At 42.9% G+C, this 19,957-nt stretch overlaps 1 protein-coding gene across 1 annotated transcript; it reads left to right on the forward strand.

Moving 5' to 3' along the window:
• The first annotated feature begins 564 nt into the window (after positions 1-564).
• LOC114892208 (zinc finger protein 558-like) lies at positions 565-9,152 on the forward strand. Its single transcript, XM_029216866.1, has 5 exons — positions 565-685; positions 1,220-1,308; positions 1,934-2,057; positions 5,748-5,846; positions 9,115-9,152. The coding sequence occupies exons 1-5, from the start codon at positions 655-657 to the stop codon at positions 9,150-9,152; spliced, it is 381 nt and encodes a 126-aa protein (XP_029072699.1). The 5' UTR covers positions 565-654.
• The last annotated feature ends 10,805 nt before the right edge of the window (positions 9,153-19,957 follow it).

Consider the following 19,957-nt stretch of genomic DNA (forward strand, 5'->3'; position numbering starts at 1 on the left):
ATGTACTGTGTTGAGTGAGCAATAGGGGAGAAAATGAGATAAAGTGAAAAAAAACTTTGGCTGATGAGGGAGAGAGACTGGGTGGTAACTGGAAAGAAAACTGCTCTTAGGATAGATTTATTTCACTACCAAAAATACTGCATTGAGGGACTTCCGTGGTGGCACAGTCGTTAAGAATCCACCTGCCAATGCAGGGGACACAGGTTCAAGCCCTGGTTTGAGATGCAGGATCATCTACTAAAAGTGAGGATGTATTCATTATCTATTGCTACATGAAAAATTATCCCAAACCTTAGTCACTCAAAACAAACACAGGAGGGATTGTAGCAACCATCTGGTTTTAAGGTGGATGGAACGGTACCCACCATTGTGGGCAGAGGCAGACGCATTTTGCCATCACATGATCCTGAGCTCATCCCCTGCTAAGCAAAATAAAGGCCCAATATTAAAATATAGTACAGTTTGAAGGAGGACATGACAGACAGGCTAAGAAAGATTCATCCTCAGTAAACTGGAGAGGAAGAGAGGCTGTGAAGACTTCACATTTTCCCGTTTATTCCAGAGCCCTGTCCTGAGTGCACTGTGGGGATAAGAGGAGGATCGTTCTTGTTCTGCTCCCTGTTGTTCAGGAAAACTTACTGTCTGAATCACAGGATGGCGACCATGGTTGTATCCCCCGCTTGTGGTGAGTTGTGGGATCCTCACAGCCCAGGCGTTTAAGGCCCCTGCACCACAGAGCACATGCAGGGGAGGGGGCTGAGCAGGTGAGGTAGGAGTGGAGACTCAGGAGCCCTGAGGTCTCTGGTACCTGATTATGTGGTTCAGGGCTTTGGGACTTTGTGGTGATTTGAGTGTCTGTGGAGATGTCACCTTGGTGGTGAATGTGCAGAAGCTTTTGAATTGTACCTCTGATTCTTTTTATAAACTTGATAAAATAACAATGATATCCCTCGAACTTCAGTTTCTTCATCTGTGAAATGGGAATGATAATCTCTTCCTTGAGTGCATTAAGATGCTTGACCCTCTCTTCTGGCTGTGGGTGAGGCAGGGCTGTGCTCTGGTTTCTTACGAAAGCTGTGTGTGTGTGTGTGTGTGTGTGTGTGTGTGTGTGTGTGTGTTGGGGATACAGTCAGTCACAAGTAGGTGAGGGAGCCTCCAGATTTGTGAGTGTGAGAACAGGGGGCAAGCCTGGATTCTTGGGACATTTCTTCTTCTCCAGCTCAGTCTTCCCTATACCCAGCCTCTCACCAGAAAGGATGCACAGAGGAGGAAGGGTTGGCTAATGGCTTCCTGACAAACTGGTTACAGGTGAGTCAGATATTCCTGTTTTGAAATCATTATTCCTTTGACCAGAAGTTGGACTTGTTATCCTTCAACGACCTGCAGCATCAGAGCCAAATCAGGTCTTCAGGCATCTGATGGAGGGTTTGGGGCAACCCAAACAGTGTTAGCATATGTCAGCATTTACTGCAATGTAGAGCTTCCTCCAGGGTCACTGTCTACACCATGTTCTGCTGAGAGTTTTGGAGCAAAGACTTGACTGTGTCCTAAACTCAAGAAATTGATGATGACCATTGAGAAATCATTCATTCATTTACCAAGTGTTTCTCTGATTTTGACAGTATCCCAGGCCTATGCTCAAACTTGAAGATTGGGGGAAATAAGATTGCAGGAGCTCACACATTTTTTTTCTCAAAGGAAATGAAAATCACCTGCATGTTAGAGATGCATTGAACCTCGGGAGTGGGCATAAGTAGACAGGAGATGAGCGTTGAGGGCTGAGCTGAGAAGCAAATGAGAGCAGAGCTTAGAACCCAGTCTACACAACTTGTGCTTTGGGTTTCTCATCCCTAGTTCTGTCATCCTCGGCCCTTTTCCTCTCAACTTTGGTGAAGGTGGTCCTTGGCTAGCCATGATGTTAGTGATGGTTTAGGACTTTGTGACCTTCAAGGATGTGGCCATACAGTTTACCCAGGAAGAGTGGGCACTGTTGGACCCTTCTCACAGAACACTGTATAGAGATGTGGTGCTGGAGAACTGCAGGAACTTGGCATCACTCGGTAAGCCTAACATCATTCCTGCATTTATTTAATGACTCAGGTAACAAGACTTTAAAAAAAATTCATATAACATTAACAGATGTTATGTTATTACAGATCAGAAAAATTCACCATTTTACTATTTTTAAATGTACAATTCAATGACTTTTAGTAATGTCACAGTGTTGGGCAACCATCACTACTATCTAATTCCAGAACATTTTTATCACACCAAAAATAAACCCCATTATCATCGTGCCTAGCCCCAGCCACTGGCCACCATTTATCTACTCTCTGTCCCTATGGATTTTCCTTTTCTAGTCATTGCATCTAAATGGAATCATATAATAAATGGCCTTTGTGTGTGGCTTCTTTTGCTTAGCATAATGTTTTCAAGGTTCAGCCATCCTGTAGCATGGATTCATTCCTTGTTTTATGGTTGAATATTATTCTGTTGTGTATATCTAAACCACTTTTTGAGTATCCACTTATCAGCTGATGGACATCTGAGTTGTCTCTACCTTTTGGATATTGTGAATAGGGCTGCTGCAAACATTCACGTATAAATTTTCGCTTGAATACTTGTTTTCAGTTCTCTTGAGCGTATACCTAGGAATGGAATTGCTGAATCATATGGTCATTCTGTTAACTTTTTGAGGACCCTCCAAACTGTTCTGCATAGTAGCTGCACCATTTACATTCCCACAACAATATATGAAAGTTTCAGTTCTCCACATCCTCACCAACACTTGTTTATTTTTCTTTTCTCTTCTTTCTTTCTTTTCTTTTTTTTTTTACTATAGTCATCCTTGTATGTGCAAAGTAGTTATCTATCTCATTGTTGGTTTTATTTTTATTTCTTTAGAGAACAATGAGATCAATCATCTTTTCATATACTTGTTTGTCATTTGTATATCTTCTTTGGAGAAATATTTATTCAAGTCCTTTGCCCATTTTGGGAGGGATGGACTGATTTGTCTTTTTGTTGCTGAGTTGTAAGAGTTCTTTATATATTCTGAATGCTGGACCCTTGTCAAATATATGGTCCACAAATATTTTTTCAGTTCTGTGGATTGTCTTTTCATTTTCTTGAAGGATAGTTTTGCCAGAGATAGAGTTCTTGTGTGACAGGTTTTTTTGTTTTGCTTTCAGTACTTTGAATATGTCACTCCGCTGCCTTATGGCCTTCATGATTTCTGATGAGAAATCAGCTGTTAATCTTATTGATTATCCCTTATACATGAAGAGTTTCTTCTCTCTAGCTGCTTTCAGGATACTCTTTTTGTCTTTGTCTTTCAACAGTTTGATTATTATGTGTCTCGGTGTGGATCTCTTTGAGTTTATCCTGTTTGGAGTTTCTTAAGTTTCTTAGATATGTAGATTCATGACTTTCATAAATTGGGGAATTTTGGGGGCCGTTATTTTTTTCAAATACTGTTTCTTCCCCTTTCTCTGTCTCCTCTGTCTCTCCTGCATAAAAGGAATCCCATTATGCATATATTGGATGTCTGATGGTATCCCAAAGGTTTCTTATGCTCTGTTGTTTTTTCTTTTTTTTTTTTGTCATCTTCAGATTTGGTAGTATCAATTGATCTATCTTCAGGTTCATTGATTCTTTCTCCTGCCAGATCAAGTCTGCTAATGAACTGCTCTACTGAATTTTCATTTCAGTTGTTGTACTTGTCGACTCCCAAATTTCTATTTGGTTCCTTTTTATAATTTCTCTCTCTTTGTGATGGTCTATATTTGGTGAGAATTCAGTTTCCTTTAGTTCTTTGAATGTGGTTTCCTTTAACTCTTTGAGCATACTAGAAATAGCTGATCTGAAGTCTTTGTCTACTAAGTTCCTTCCTAGGGGACAGTTTCTATTAATTTTCTTTTCCTGTAATGGGCCATGCATTTTTTGTTTCTTTGCATGCCGCATAATTATTTTATTGAAAACTGTACATTTGGAATATTATAATATGGCAATTCCATAAATCAAAGATTCCCCCATCCCAAGGCTTGTTGTTACTTGTTGCTGTTGGTGTTGTTTGGTGACATTTCTGAACTAATTTTGTAATGTCTGTGTTTGTTGTGTGTGGCCACTGAAATCTCTATTCTGTTAGCTTAATGGTCAGCTAGTGATTTTTCATAGATTCCCTTAAACCCCTGGAATCCCCAAACTCTCAGTCTTTTTAGATGGTCTCTGTGTGTATGTAGGACCATGCCTTCAAAACAGGCAGTTTACAACTCTGCTTTAGCCTTTACTTCTTGCTTGTGCAGAGCCTGAAGGTCAATCAGAGGTGAGGTCTTAGTGCCTTCTCAGGTCTTTCCTGAACATGTACCCAACTGTACCCAGCTGTGGCTATGTGCATGGCCTTCTATGTTCCTAGGAATATGTGAGAGCTTTTCAAAGCCCTTTTTCCCCAAAGCATCTAATTCCCTACTTTTGCTCCCAGACCTTTTGGTTAGTCTTACATTTGCTTCAATGATTTTCCCTTGCCCCAGGCAGCAGTGGCTGATACATTTAAATGTGTTCAGCCCACGCTCTGGTCCTCCATTCCCTGTTGCCACCTCAGCCATGGGAGAGTTTGAAGTTAGACAAAATAAAAGCAAACCCTTTGAGCCAATCCTTCAGGAGCCACCAGATAGGTCAAAACAAACAACCACAATTCTTTGAGCACAAGATCCATTCTGCTCTCACCAATAGTAGGAACGCAGACTGTTGATTTCGGTGTGGCTGCCAAAGTGAGGAGCAGGTGATGAGGCCAGGGTTAGTGAAAATGTCACAAAGCTCTCTTACCAGATTCACCTTTTGGTCTTGATTAAGTATTTTCCTGATTGCTGTAAACTTATGATAACTTTCAAGACTTTCAATAAAGTTGATGCTGACAGTTTTTGCCAGTTTATTTGCTGTTTTTCTGTGGTGTATTGGACTCTGGGGTTCCCCGCTCCACCATTTTTACTGACATCACTTCTCACAAGTCTTTTTTTTAATTCTTTTTTTATTGAAGTATAGCTGATTTACAATGTTATGTTAATTACTGCTGTTGAGCAAGGTGATTCAGTTATACACATATATACATTCTTTTTATATATATATATTCGTTTCCATTATGATTTATCATAGGATATTGAATATAGTTCTCTCTGCTGTACAGTAGGACCTTGTTGTTTATCCATTCTATATATAAAAGCTTACATCTGCTAACCCCAACCTCCCACTCCATCCCTCCCCCATCCCCATCCCCCTTGGCAGCCACCAGTTTGTTCTCTATGTCCATGATTCTGTTTCTGTTTCATAGATAGGTTCATTTCACAAGTCTTTTCTTAAGCACCTCTATGTACATAGGTCTGTGCTAGGAATTAGGAATACAGTGGTGAATGAGACAGATATGGTCCCTACCCTCATGGGTAATCTAATCTCTTCCCTATGAACTGAAGATCTATTCCATGCCCTGACTATGGATAAAAGTTTTGGGGCTTTTAAGTCTGCATTTGAATTTGTGCATGAGCTTCTGGAACCAGTTATCCCCAAATCACCCTAGATATATTGACTGAGGACACTTGCATTTTTTTTTCATGAAAGATAAGTGGTTACTATATTATTCAAATTTAGGGATAAATATTCCATTGCTCCTGCTGCTCATCTTCAGAAGTGTTGGCTTCAGTTTCACTGTTTTCGCCTGCATAGTCTCCCTATATCATGTGTGCTTTCTCCATATATTGGTAATCAAATTGATAAACCCAGTCAGATCTCCAAATTGGAGCAAGAAGATAAAGTGATGACAGAGGAGAGAGGAATTACCCCAGACACCTGTCCAGGTGAGTACAAGGTAGATATGACTCCTTATGAGGATATCTCCCGTGGCTTGGGAGTTTAGTATTACATTAGGAAATGTCCTGGGAAACACTGTAAAATGCCCTTTTTTTCTGACAAGGCCAAGACCATTTGGTATGAGCTTCCTTGTGTACTTTCTTTTCCTTTCTCTTTAACTTTCTGTTCATCATCTCACACCTTATTTTGGCTTCAGATGAATACCTAAAACTTCATACCCATGTCCCTCTTATTGCAAACCTCCTAAAAAACCCTAATCCCCTAGTGAAGGGTCTGCCTTCACTAATATATGCTTTATACCTTTTCTTTTCTCATCAACTTAAATTTATTTTCAATTTTTTTCAGATTTGGAGGTTCTACTTAAAGCCAAAGGGTTAACCTCTAAGCAGCATGTTTTTAGAAAAGAGCAATCTAAAGGTATCACAATAGTAAGAATTCTGATTTTCCACAGTGGAAAAATGCCATAAATTAGAAAAGCCACAAAGTTACCAAGAGAGTCATTTTCCCAAGAGAAAATGTTACCTCTGGAGAGATACCATGAAACTGTTGTGAATTTGGAGTAAAGTATAAGTTATCTCCAAAATTATTTTTTCTTTGAGCATTCCTACAAGTAATTGTTTGCATAAATGTGACTCAGATATTGAGTGTTTCAAACATAAATTGGTCTTAAACTTATCAGAAAATGCTCTGTGAATAGGATAAAGGCTTTGATGTGGCAAAACATCTATCTTTTTTAGCTTCTAAGAACTCAGACTAGCAGAAACCATATACAAGCACTCAGTGTAGCAAACACACAAATTATAATAATTTTATATATAACAGAGTCCCTGGGAGGGAGAATTCCTATGATAGCACTGAATATTAAAAGTATGGTAAATTATAGTTGTCATTCATCTCATAATCAACAGGAGAAACGTCTTCTTGGAGTGAAACTCAAGGAATGTAATCAGTGTTTTAAAGTCTTCAGCATAAAATTAAACCTTACTCAGCAGACGACAATTCATACTGGAGAAGAGCCCTATCATTGTAATCAATGTGGCAAATCCTTCAGCAGCAGATCCTACCTCACTGTTCATAAGAGAATACATAATGGGGAAAAAACCCTATGGATGCAACGACTGTGGGAAAACCTTCAATAATCCCTCAGACTGCATGTGAGAACTCACACTGGAGAAAACTCCTATTCATGTAACCAGTGTTTTCATGTTTTCCGCACCAGATGTATCCTCAAAAGGCACAAGAGAATTCATACAAGGGAGAATCATTATGAATGTAATCAGTGTGGAAAGCCTTCAGCATGAGGTCCTCCCTTACTGGGTACAATAGGATCCATATGGGGGAGAAATTTATGAATGCAGTGATTGTGGGAAAACTTTTAGGAAGAGCTCACATCTGACGCAGCATGTGAGAACTCATACTGGAGAAAAACCCTGTGAATTTAATGATTGTGGAAAATCCTGCAGCAGTAGCTTTTCTCTTACCGTGCACAAGAGAACACATAATAGAGAGAAACCCTATAAATATAGTGACTGTGGGAAAACCTTTAATAATCTCTCATCTGTTAAGAAACACATGAGGGGCTTCCCTGGTGGCGCAGTGGTTGAGAGTCCGTCTGCCGCTGCGGGGGATGTGGGTTCGTGCCCCGGTCCGGAAGGATCCCACATGCCGCGGAGCGGCTGGGCCCGTGAGCCATGGCCGCTGAGCCTGTGTGTCCAGAGCCTGTTGCTCCGCAGCGGGAGAGGCCACAACAGTGAGAGGCCCGCATACAGCAAAAAAAAAAAAAAAAAAAAAAAAAAAAAAAAACACATGAGAACTCGCACTGGAGAAAAACCCTATGGATGTAATCATTGTGGGAAATCTTTCAGTAGTAACTCCTACCTTTCTGTGCACAAGAGAATCCATAATAGGTAGATATGAATGCAGTGGCTCTGGGAAAGCGTTTGCTGACCTCTTGTCCCTCAGACATCTTGGGAACTCTTGCTGGATGTGTAAATTATCTGTTGTGTAACAAATGAGCCCCCAAACTCATTGGTTTAAAACAACAGACATAATCTCACAATTTATGTAGGCCAGAAGTTCAGAAACAGATTAGCTATGTAGTTCTAGCTCAGGCTCCCTCATGAAGTTGCAGTCAAGATGCAGCCAGGGGACTTCCCTGGTGGCACAGTGGTTAAGAATCCTCCTGCCAATGCAGGGGATGTGGGTTTGATCCCTGGTCCGGGACAATCCTACATGCCGCGGAGCAACTAAGCCTGCACGCCACAACTACTGAAGCCCACGTGCCTAGAGCCTATGCTCCACAACAAGAGAAGCCACCACAATGAGAAACCCGCACACCACAACAAAGAGTAGTCTCTGCTCGCCACAACTAACGAAAGCCCGCACGTATCAATGAAGACCCAACACAGCCATAAATAAATAAACAAACAAAAAGATACAGCCAGAACTAGAGAAAGCCCGCATGCATCAATGAAGACCCAACACAGCCATAAACAAATAAAACAAATAAAAAGATGCAGCCAGATGGAGGTCAGCAGGAAACATAAAACATGAGTAAATATAAATAAATATTGACCATATAAAACAACCCTGTGTGGTTTTATAACTTCTTTGGAAATCTAAAATTTTTTAAAAGAATGTTCTAAAAACTCATTGAACCGACCCCCCAAAACTAGGGGTGTTGGAGGAGACACAGCAAGTGACCCCCCCAGCTCACCCTCTAAGACTAGAGCTTATAGGAAGCCCACAAGGTGATGCTCAAAGTCTGCATCCAACTCTGGAGCTGACAGAAGCCCTATGAAGTGACCACCCATCCCCTCCCAACACTAGAGGCAACAGGATCTCAGGTAGCAATCCCCCAGTCAACCCAAGCACAAAAGACAGGGTCCTAACAAGCAACACCTCTATTCCTTCAAAATGAGAGATGTTGGGAATTCCAACAAGCACCCCCTAGTCACTTCAAATTCTAGAAATGACAACAGCCCCAGAAGGGACTCCTTCAGCTTCCTGCATCACTAGAGAATGGGCAACTCACTCCAGTAACCCACCCAACCTATACCAACAATACAGACAAGGGGAGTCCCAGAGAGTGACTCTTTCAGCCCCCCAACCAGAGATAAGTGGAGCCCCATCTAATGCCCCCAAACCTGTCCCCAAACTAGAGACAAGAGAATCTCCAGCCAGTAACTGTGTCAAGTCCACCCAACACTAGAAAAGATAAGAGCACCAAGCAATAACCACCTCCCCCCCCCCCAGATCTCCAGACCAGAAATGGCAGGAGCCTCAGCCTATGACACCCCACCCCCACTTATCCCAACATTAGAGACAGAAGAACTTCATCAAATGATCCATATCCATCCAAAGTAAATGATGATGGAAACCCCCAAAAGGAACAACCAACCCCCTACACACCAAAGAAAAAAGGACACCCAGGAAACACCACACCATCCTCACGCAACTCACACCCCAGCCTGCTTCTCTTGTCTTCCCAAGACAAGATATGAGTATCCCCAGCAATGATCAGAATCTCAACAAGTGTTCAAGAGGCAACCCACCAGGTTCTCCAACCTAAGTGACAAACAGAGTCCCAGAATACTTCCTCTCTTTGTCCCAAAATAAGAATTGGTAGAAACACCAGCAACCAACACCCTCAACCAAACAAGAAGCCACAAGTTAAAAAGTAATAAATTTGTGTTCATTAAAACAAACCAAAAAGACCCCACATGGCAAAGACAAAAGACAGAGGGAAATGCAACTCATCACAAAGGCTAATTTATTAATATTAAAGAACTCCTACCAAGCAATAAGAAAAAGACCAAGAATCCATGAGAGAAAAGGGCAAATTTTAAGAACACACAGTTCACCAAAAAATTCAAATGGCTCTCGTAAAAAGAAAACTATAAAGTGAAACACCAAAATTCCTTTCATCATTTATCAATGAGAATTTTTTTTAAGTTTAATAAGATCATGTAATGGCCAAGATGTGGGGAAAATGGCAATCACATACCATAATGAGGGGGAAGTGAATTAATCCAGTTCCCCTCCACATGGACCTTTCCCTGGGGCTGCTTGAGTATCTTCATGATATGGTGGATGGCTTCGAGAAAGGCAGCAACTTAAGAGACCAAAGAGTAAGCTTCAGTGTTGTAATAGGGAAGAACCTTTGTATTCTATTACAAAGGGATGTTGCCTATAAGCTTAAATTATACATAATGGCCCATCTCTGGGAACCCTGCTTCCCAGGTGAAGAGCACGAAGCTAAACTATTATACCTCTTTTTTTAGCTCACAGGAAACCTCCTGACCAGTCCCACCTGTGAATGGCTGGAGGAAGGAAGAAATTAACACATCCCCTCAAGAATCTGGCCAGAACCAAGAAATATTGATATTTGCAACAACTTACTGCCTTTTTTACTTTACCTCCTCACCTCCCACTCTTTGTTCTATAAAACAAACTAGCATCCAAACCTGGGCAAGATGGTTCTTTGGGACCTAGTCCACCATCTTCTCGGTCTGCTGGCTTTCTGAATAAAGTCGCTATTCCTTGACCCAACAACTCATCTCTCGATATTTTGGCCTGCCGTGCAGCGAGCAGTACGAGCTTGGACTCGGTAACACAAGAAATGAGCCAGGGGAATAACTACCCCACCCTCCCTCTCCCCACTCTCCACCCTTCCAGGTCTCCACCTTGACAATGAAGAGCAATGTTACTGTCAGAACCCACTGAAGCCAGAGGGCAAGGGTGCCTGTTGCAGTCCACATAGGTCGGCCTTTGTGGGCAGAGAACATGGTGAAATAGCATGGAGAGTGGTCCTGGAGAGGGACGAACAGAAGCCATCAGCTTAGCATTTGATCCAAATCCAAACTCCCTTCCTGATAAACAGTGAATAAAATAGGAATTTGCACTACTTCCCCAATGTGATAGAAAAGCATATAAATTCACACTTCAATCACCAGGCATTGTGCTAAGGGCTTTCAGGTATTAACTCATTTAACCCTCTCAGCATCCCTATAAGGAAGATATCATTATCCCTGTTTTCAGCCGTCATGCGCTGCTCAGATCTCCCTTTTTGAGAACCTGTCATGGGGATACAATAACTTGACCACCTCCAGCTGCTGCACCTTCAGACTTGCTTCAGGGTTCACACCAAAGCCACGTTGTCCCTGGTCTGCTCCCAACTAATACCTGAGCCTGATGGATGGGAGGACCAGAGCCAGGTCATTTCTGCCCAATGCAGGACCCCTCTGACAGGCATTCTTTGCCCTGGGGCACCCCATTGGCCTTACAGAGACTTTCTCAGCACTGGGCTGAGAGCTCCTTTGCCCATTTATCCACACATCTGGGTCTGTTTTCGTGTCTGCTTTTCAGAGAACCTGAGTTATGATGCAATTTTTCAGATGAGGAAACTGAGACAGGGAGGCACAGAGGGATTAAATGACTTGCCCAAGGTCACGCAGCTCCTCAGAGATTAAAAATCTGACAATCTCACTCCAGAATCAGTACTCTTAAGCATTCTGCTACGAGAGACATAGAGAGAAAGAGAAAGAGAGAGAGAAACAGAAGAGAAGCAAAACATCTGAAAGGATCCTTATCATCATGATTTTGTAATCTCTCTAGCCCATTTGAATTAGAATTTTCTGCTACTTTGATCCATTTTTCCAAAGGCTAAAAACAAAAACACCTGTAGAACCCCCTTCTTTTTAATTCCCAAATATGCCCTGAAGATGGCAGTGTTTCACCACTCTAAACCCACAAACCAAAATGTTTCTAGAACCAAGGGTAGTAGTAACCAGTGAGGCAATACTTTGTTTTGTAACCTGCAGACACTGATTGTAGAGTACACATTGGTTAACTAATCCAGAAAGGAGTTTCTTTTTCTTTCAGCATATGTATCAACTAATCAGAGGACCCAAACCCAAAATAGCAACAAAGTAAAAGCAAGAAATGGGAATGCTCTCTATAGTCATCAGTATGAGAGACGTTAATTCACATTTGTTTTGGTAACAGGTGGTCCCCATGGACATGGGGTGACTAAAAAGAAACTGGGATCCTAGTATGGTGTCAAACAGCCTGGTTACAATGTATGAGAAGCATCTACATTTCAGGCTCATTTCTTTGTTCACAACCCAGATAACAGAGCAAAAACAGTTAATGATTGCAGTGAACTGTCTGTTGGCGCTGGCCAGCAGAATCATCTTTTCATCTCTTTGTGGCTTCAAGCTCTTGTTAAAATGCCTCCCCTGATGACTAACTAAAATGCCTCGCCTGATGACCATCCTCTGAAACCCACCATCACCAATTAGACATTTAAGTCAATTAGCGCTTGATTTCTCTCATCCTCCCATTAAGAACCATAAATCGATCTTCTAGAATCCAACTACAAAATGATTCACTCAGAACAAGGGAAGTTTCTTAAACATGATAGCCATAACATTTGTGAAAATCATGATCACTTGCCCAACAGTCACTGTTTCTGTGGTCATCTTATTTAAAACGGAAACCCCTCAGCCCCCCTGTGACGGACTGAATGTCTGTGTCCCCCCAGAATTCATATGTTGAAGCCCTAACCCCCAGTGTGGCTGTATTTGGAGATGGTGCTTCTAAGGAAGTAATTAAAGTTAAATGAAGTCAGCAGGGGCCAAATCCAGTAGGATTTGTTTCCTTATAAGAGGAGACACAAGATAGCTCACTCTCTTTCCCACTGAAAGGCCATGTGAGGATGCAACAAGAAAGCAGCCGTCTGCAAGCCAGAAAGAAAGCTCTCCCCAGGATCTGAATCAGCCAGCATCTGGATCTGGGACCTTCAGCCTCCAACACTGTGAGAAAAAAGATTTCTGTGGTTTAAACCACCCAGTCTGTGGTATTTTGTTACGGCAGCCCTAGCAAACTAATACACTCCATACCCACTTTCTCTGTATTTTCCTCCTAGAACAGATCACTTCTAACATACTGTATATAACTTTCTTATTTATGTTTTCATAGTCAGAAATGTACAACCTGAGATGCCTACAATTGAAAAGAAAAATAAAAGCTGAAAACAAATGAGACCAATATCCAGCTTAAGCAATTATAAACAGAACAACACAATAAACAAGTAGAATGAGGGCAATAATAAAGACGACAAAGCAAAAAATTTAAAACAAAGATACAGGGAGGGATAAATTAGGAGTTTGGGATTAACATATACACACCACTATATATAAAATAGGTAGACAACAAGGACCTACTGTATAGCACAGGGAACTATATATATATATATATATATATATATATATATATATTTTTTTTTTTTGGTGATTCACGGGCCTCTCACTGTTGTGGCCTCTCCCGTTGCGGAGCACAGGCTCCGGACGCGCAGGCTCAGCGGCCATGGCTCACGGGCCCAGCCGCTCCGCGGCATGTGGGATCTTCCCGGACCGGGGCACGAACCCGTGTCCCCTGCATCGGCAGGCGGACTCTCAACCACTGCGCCACCAGGGAAGCCCCTCAATATTTTTTAATAACCTATAAAGGGGTGGGGGTGGGTGAAATGAGTGAAGGGGGTCAAAAAGTACGGACTTATGGCTATAAAATAAATAATTCCTGGGGATGTAATGTACAGCATGGTGATACAGTTAATGATACTCTTGTATATTTGAACGTTGCTAAGACAGGAGATCTTAAAAGTCCTCATCACAAGAAAAAAAAATGTAACTATGTATGGTGACAGATGTTAACTAAATTTATCGTGGTGATAATTTCATAGTATATATAAACAAAGACTGACACATGAGGATGCCTTCTGCCAGGAGCATCTTGACAATATCAACGCTGGTGATGAGTATCAGCTAACACTTAGCAAGGACCCTCTATGCCCCATACACAAAATAACTCTTAATCTACACGATACCTCGAATCGGGTAACTCTGCTATTGTATTAGTTTTCTACTTTTTTTCTCATGAAAAATTTTTAAAATTTTTATTGAAATAGAGCTGATTTACAATGTTGTGTCAGTTTCAGGTGTACAGCAAAGTAATTCAGATAGATAGATAATAGATAGATAGATTCTTTTTAGACTCTCTTTCACTATAGGTTATTAGAAGATATTGAGTATATTTCCCTGTGCTATACAGTAGGTCCTTGTTGGTTATCTATTTTATATAGAATAGTATGTATCTATGTATACACACTAGGAGTTAATCCCAAACTCCTAATTTGTATTAGTTTTCTATTGCTGTGTAACAAATTTAACAACTTGAAACAACACACACATTTATTGTTACACAATTTCTGTGGACCAGGCAGGAGTCTGGGCACCCCTTAGCTAGGTCTCATTGTCTCTCAAAACTGCAATCAAGGTGTCCACCAGGCTGCATCCTCATACGGAGACTCGACTGGGGAAGAATGGGCTCCCAGGTGCATTCAGACTGTTGGTAGAGTTCATTACCTCCAGGTTTGGGGACAGATGACACCAGCTTTGTACCAGCTATTCGTTGGAGGCCACTCTAAGGTCCTGAGGCTGCCACAGTTCCTTACAAGTAGTCCTTTTCATAGCCTTTTCAAGGCCACCAGTAAAATCTCTCTCTCCGACTTGCTAAGATTGGACTCATACAATGTTCCATAAACATGAGAGAGACATCTCATCATTTTTCCCACAGTTAATTAGTCATATATCCTGCCCATCCTCAGTGGGAGGAGATTATACAAACTGTGGATACCAGAAAGTGGGAATTATTGATCAGAGGTCACCTTAAAGTGTGTCCATCACAGCTATAATCCCCAACGTGACAGGACACAGAAAAGGGGTGTCCTGGTGATGCTCCTTCAACTCTCTGAGGCTGGAGTCCCCCATCTGTGGACCACAGAGTTGTCCTGAGCATTCCACCATGGGCGGTTCATGCAATGACACCACACACCATGGTACTCGTTCCCTGAGGCTTGAAAGTGTGTATTTATCAATGATAAAAATGTTCTTAAGGCCTTTTCAGTCTTATACAATTTAATCTCACAACAACCCTACAGTGGAGGTTCTATGATGACCTCCTTTTAAAACATGAGGAAACTGGGGCTGAGAGAGGTATAATGAGTTGTCTAAGATCACCTGGTGAAAAAACCAGGCAATTCACAGATCTCTAAGTTTAAAGACTTGTGGTGAACCAGTTCATACCCCTGTGATACCCTTAACCATGGGAACCCTTCCTTTCCCTTCCTCTACGGGTTACTGTTCAGCATTCTGTAATTTCCAGGACCTCCAGGGAGGGGTTATGTCAGAAATCTCACAAGGGTATCTCTTTGTCTCTCCCAATGCTGGAATGCCACGTTTACCCATAGGTGTGTCAAACAGCCTAGTGTGAGACAGAGTAACTTGCTCTGTGACCTTTGGGAGTTCACTCTCCCTCTCTGTTTCAATTCCTGAATCTGCCAATGAGAAGAAGCTCCTTGAGGTCCCAACATCTCTGGTTGTGGTAGACTGGGTTCTCCGAGAAAAAGACTCTGAGATCTTTCAGCCTGCCATCATCTGACAGATGGGTGAACCAACTCAAATCATTCACCCAGCCAAGCCATCAGCTGACCCAAGAGATCACACACGGCAGCCTGGACTAAAAGAACTGCTTGGCTGGCTCATGGAGTAGTGATAAATAATCACTGTTGCTTGTTTTAAGTCACTAAGTATTGGAGTATTTGTTACACAGCAATAAACAGAGGTTTACATGGAGGAGGTTTGTCTGGGATAACTTGGGATCAACATAAGTAAGGGAAGTAAGTCTGAATGAGGGAAAGATTAAACTTCAAAGCAGCTGCAACCAGCACCTTACCTGATCCCCTGCGGAGCATTAAAATGGTGGTGATTCATCACAGTTGTCCCACATCGCATTAGTTTACCAGAGCTGCTGTAACAAAGCTCCACAGACCGGGGGACTTAACAGACATTTATTCTCTCACAGTTCTGGAGGCCGGAAGTCCGAGATCAAGGTGTCTGCAGGGTTGGTCCCTTCTGAGGGCTGTGAGAGGGAATTTGTTCCTTGCTTCTCTCCTAGCTTGTGACTTTTTGCTGGCAATCTTTAGCATTCCTTGGCTTGCAGACCCATTACCCCAATCTCTGCCTTCATTTTCACATGGTGTTCTCCCCGTGTGCATGTCTGTGTCCAAATTTCCCCCTTTCATAAGGACGCCACTAATATCAGATTAGGGGCCCAGCCCGCTCCAGGTCCACCTCACCTTAACCAAATGAATTACATCTGCAATGTAATTTCCCAGTAAGGTCACATTCTTTTTTTTAATTAATTTTTATCGGAGTATAGTTTCTTTACAATGTTGTGTTAGTTTCTACTGTACAGCAAAGTGAATCAGCTATACATATACATATACATATACATGTATCCCCTCTTCTTTGGATTTCCTTCCCATTTAGGTCACACAGTGCATTAAGTATAGTTCCCTGTGCTATACAGTAGGTTCCCATCAGTTGTCTATTTTATACATAGTATCAGTAGTGTATATGTGTCAATCCCAATCTCCCAGTTCCTCCCACCTCTTTCCCCCTTGGTATCCATACATTTGTTCTCTACGTCTGTGTCTCTATTTCTGCTTTGTAGATAAGATCATCATTCTGAGGTACTAGAGATTAGGACTTAAATGTATCTTTTTTGTGGGGTGGGGGGAGCAATTGAACCCATAACATGCATTTAGGCACAGGGGTCAGGCATTTGTACCCCTGGCCGGTTGTCAGATGTGGCTGCCCCTAGGGAGGGGACATAACCTTGGACCAAGCAGCTCCCTTAAGCTGAGGAAAGTTCTGGCAAAAAGGACTCGGTTGTGAGCCCCCAGCAGACAACCTCCCTGGTAGCTGGAAGAGTGAGCCCCTGGGTTCCAAAGAGGTGGCATGGGTGGTACAGCATGGCATCAACTCCTGTGAGTCTCTGATTATAACGAGGACTCCTATTGAAGATTCTGGGTGAGTCACCTTGAGGACCCAATCCCAGGCAGAACAGTCAGCTTCATGGGGCGGGGGGCGGGGTGAAACCATGCCCCAGGGGTTTGGGTCACCAGCAGTCAAGGAGGTTGGAGATCAACAGCCAGAATACTTGGATCTCATCACATCTCAGAGTCTAGACCACCCGCCAACCCTGTTATCCCTGATAAGAGTATCACTTCTCTCTTCTGTTGAGTACTTCAGAGATACCAAAGCTTCCATGTGCTTCCTTTTGCTTGTATACTAAGCTGGTGACAACTGTCTCATCTGTCATGCTGCTCACACTTGAGTCGGAGCCAGGGCCAGGGCCCCAGGGACCCTAAGCTGCATTGTCATCACTTGGCCACAAGTTTGAGGAGTCTGCATGGCCCACCTGGGCAAAGAGACCACCCACCCACCTGCACACCTGAGGCTGAAGCATCCTTGAGATTCTTTCCTGAGGAGGAAAGCATTTTCCCTTTTCCACAAGGCTTCTATTGAATTTCCCAAGCCCAGGGAGGCACAATTCAGGCTACCACCTAGCAGTGGCATCAATTTTTTGGAGGATGGGGAACCTGGAGGGATATGGGGGTGTGGGAAGGACACCCTGGAGGGAGCATGGAGGATAAACGTTACCTCACTTTATCCTCACTATGGTCATATGACGGAAGGTCTCTCATCCTCAATCATAGAAGGGTAAAGCGAGACATGTGGGCAATTGTTGCAGGATTGACTCAGTTCATTCAGGCTTCCCCCACCTCCCCGAATGTAAACCCTCAGGCAGTCCTCCACTCCCCCCATGCTGACTCTGGGGTCATCTACGTGACTTCCTTTGGGCAATGGGACAGTAGCAAACACTGCATTGACCACTCACCCTGGGGAGCAGGTCCATGTTCCCAGGATGACATATACAACACCTTAGTATCTAAGTCTCCAGCATGGTGCAATGGAGCAGTGTCTTGGGGGTCCCCTTGTATTCTTGTAGTGAACTGCTTAGTATTTGGATCCTGGGGAGGTCTGGGGTCCTTGAGGTAGCAGTAACTTACCAAATAGTATAGAAGTAGTTCAATATTTAAAGCATTGGTTCAGCTCTACGGGTATGTGTCAGTGGATCATCAGCCCTGCTGCTAACAATATTTAACCTCCTGCTTCACTGTTATGAAGAACCTGGAGGTTTGTTCCCTCTCAAAACAGATACCCACAACATCCCGGGAGATTTCCCTTCATCCGCCCCATAGTCACAACCCCACCCAGTTCATAGGTCCTCGCTTGGACACCACACAGAAACAAGAGTATTCTCAGATAATTTATTCTGAATTTTCATATAAACAGGTAATTATCCCATAGTTTACATGCAGAGCAATTTTGATATTCCAAGAAACAAACAAACAAAAAAAGGCAAATTCTGTACATGGTGCCACTTGGCTCTTGTAGGAAAACATTGAAAAAATAAGAATTGATCTCTTGGTGGGTTTTGCGTCTCCGAGTTGGTTTCTGCATAAGCCGAGGCACATTTGATCCTGCGTGGCTGACGTTGGATGGGAGGTGTCTGCCGCTCACACGCAGGGCCTGGGACCCCCAGGCCCACAAGGTAGAGAGTAAATAAGCCATTCCTGAATGTGTGTGTGGACACACACGCTTTGGGTTGGGGGAGGCAGTTCCTTTCTTCTCAAATGGGACCAAGAGCCCCAGATCCCTGGTCTGAGTTTGAACAAGGATTTTTAGGGCCCACATCCAGATTAAAACGTGGCTGGAGGCTGGTTCTGGACCTTGACTGGTATGAGAAGTTGACAGTGAGCTCAAAAAGTCATTGTTTCCCTCTGTTTCTGGGAGACCCCTAAGGAAACATTCACTTCCAGGCGCAGCCTCTGAATGTCCATTGCATTCTCTCATGTCTTTGAAAGAACAAATGCCCATCTGTTCTTTCTATCCAACCTCAACTCTGGTATAAATCAATATTCTGAAGAACATTCCAGAAGATTTTCTGAAGGGACACCATTCTACAGGTATCATTTATATACAATCAGCATGTCCATGTTCCCCACTCCCAACAAAACCATCATTTCTGAATCGCCTATGGTGCCAAGTGGCATCCGAACCTCAAACTTCCACCCACCACAAAGTAGGAAAAGATTGTCGTTTGGGGGACTACAGCACATCCCATCATGTACCCAGATGGCGAGCATGGGTTCCTGCCCACTGACCAATGTTATGACGGCTACAAATAAACACCTCCCAACCCAACAAACACATTTCATGGCAGACCATCCACTCTGGTTGGAGAGAGTGGAAGATCTGTCCATCAGTTAGAGGCAGTCTCCAGTGGTCTCGGCGTTGTTGGTGCAGATCTTTGCACCAATTCCCACATTTTCTTTCAGTTGTGCTCAACGTCTATCCAGAGAACCAGCAGCATTTCTTGCTTCTTACTAGCTTAAAAGGACAGAAAATCACCCAGAACAGCTCCCAGAATACAAACATTTCCAGACGTGTGTTTGACATCACTGGTCCAGAGAGAAACAACTATGTGGATTTTGCCACATAAATAAAAAGGGGTCTTAAAATACTGAGACACCTTTCAAAACAAACAACAAAAAGTGTCATCCAAAGCTGGCTTTGTTGCTTTTTTTGTAACCCATCACTACAATCCTCCAGGACATCCATTTCTAGGACTAAAGTTCTGTTGTGACAGAGTCAACATTATCTGATGCAAAAGGAGGCTGTGACCCAAGCCTGCTTCCTCTTTCACTGCAGCAGCAGAGACAGCTAAATGAAGTTAGGGAACTCCAGTTTACAAAGGGCGGGCCCAGCACTCTACAGTACCTCTCCAGGGAAAGTGGAAGAAAGGAGACTCTGCAGGGGTGGTGCCTATATGTATGGGAAGGGCAGCGAGGTTTGGTGAGTACGACACCACTCCTGCTGGCCCTGCCCAGACTTACACACGGGTTATCAAAGTGCCCCAAGGTCAAACAGCTTGAGGTCAACTGAACCAAAATACACGGGGTGCAAGGTTTTGTTGCTAAAAGATGTGTTCAGCATCTTGGTGGGTTTGGGGTTGAGATTTCTCAACATGCTCCCTTCCCACTCAGAAAATAAAAAGAGACTCTGCATTGGGTGTTTGTGTGTGAGGTGCCCATGACAGTGTTTTTTTCCACCCCCAACCCCCCAAA

This window comes from Monodon monoceros, unplaced genomic scaffold (genome assembly GCF_005190385.1).
Source record: "Monodon monoceros isolate NGI ecotype Baffin Bay Population unplaced genomic scaffold, NGI_Narwhal_1 Super_Scaffold_12, whole genome shotgun sequence".
NCBI classification, from domain to species: Eukaryota; Metazoa; Chordata; class Mammalia; order Artiodactyla; family Monodontidae; genus Monodon; species Monodon monoceros.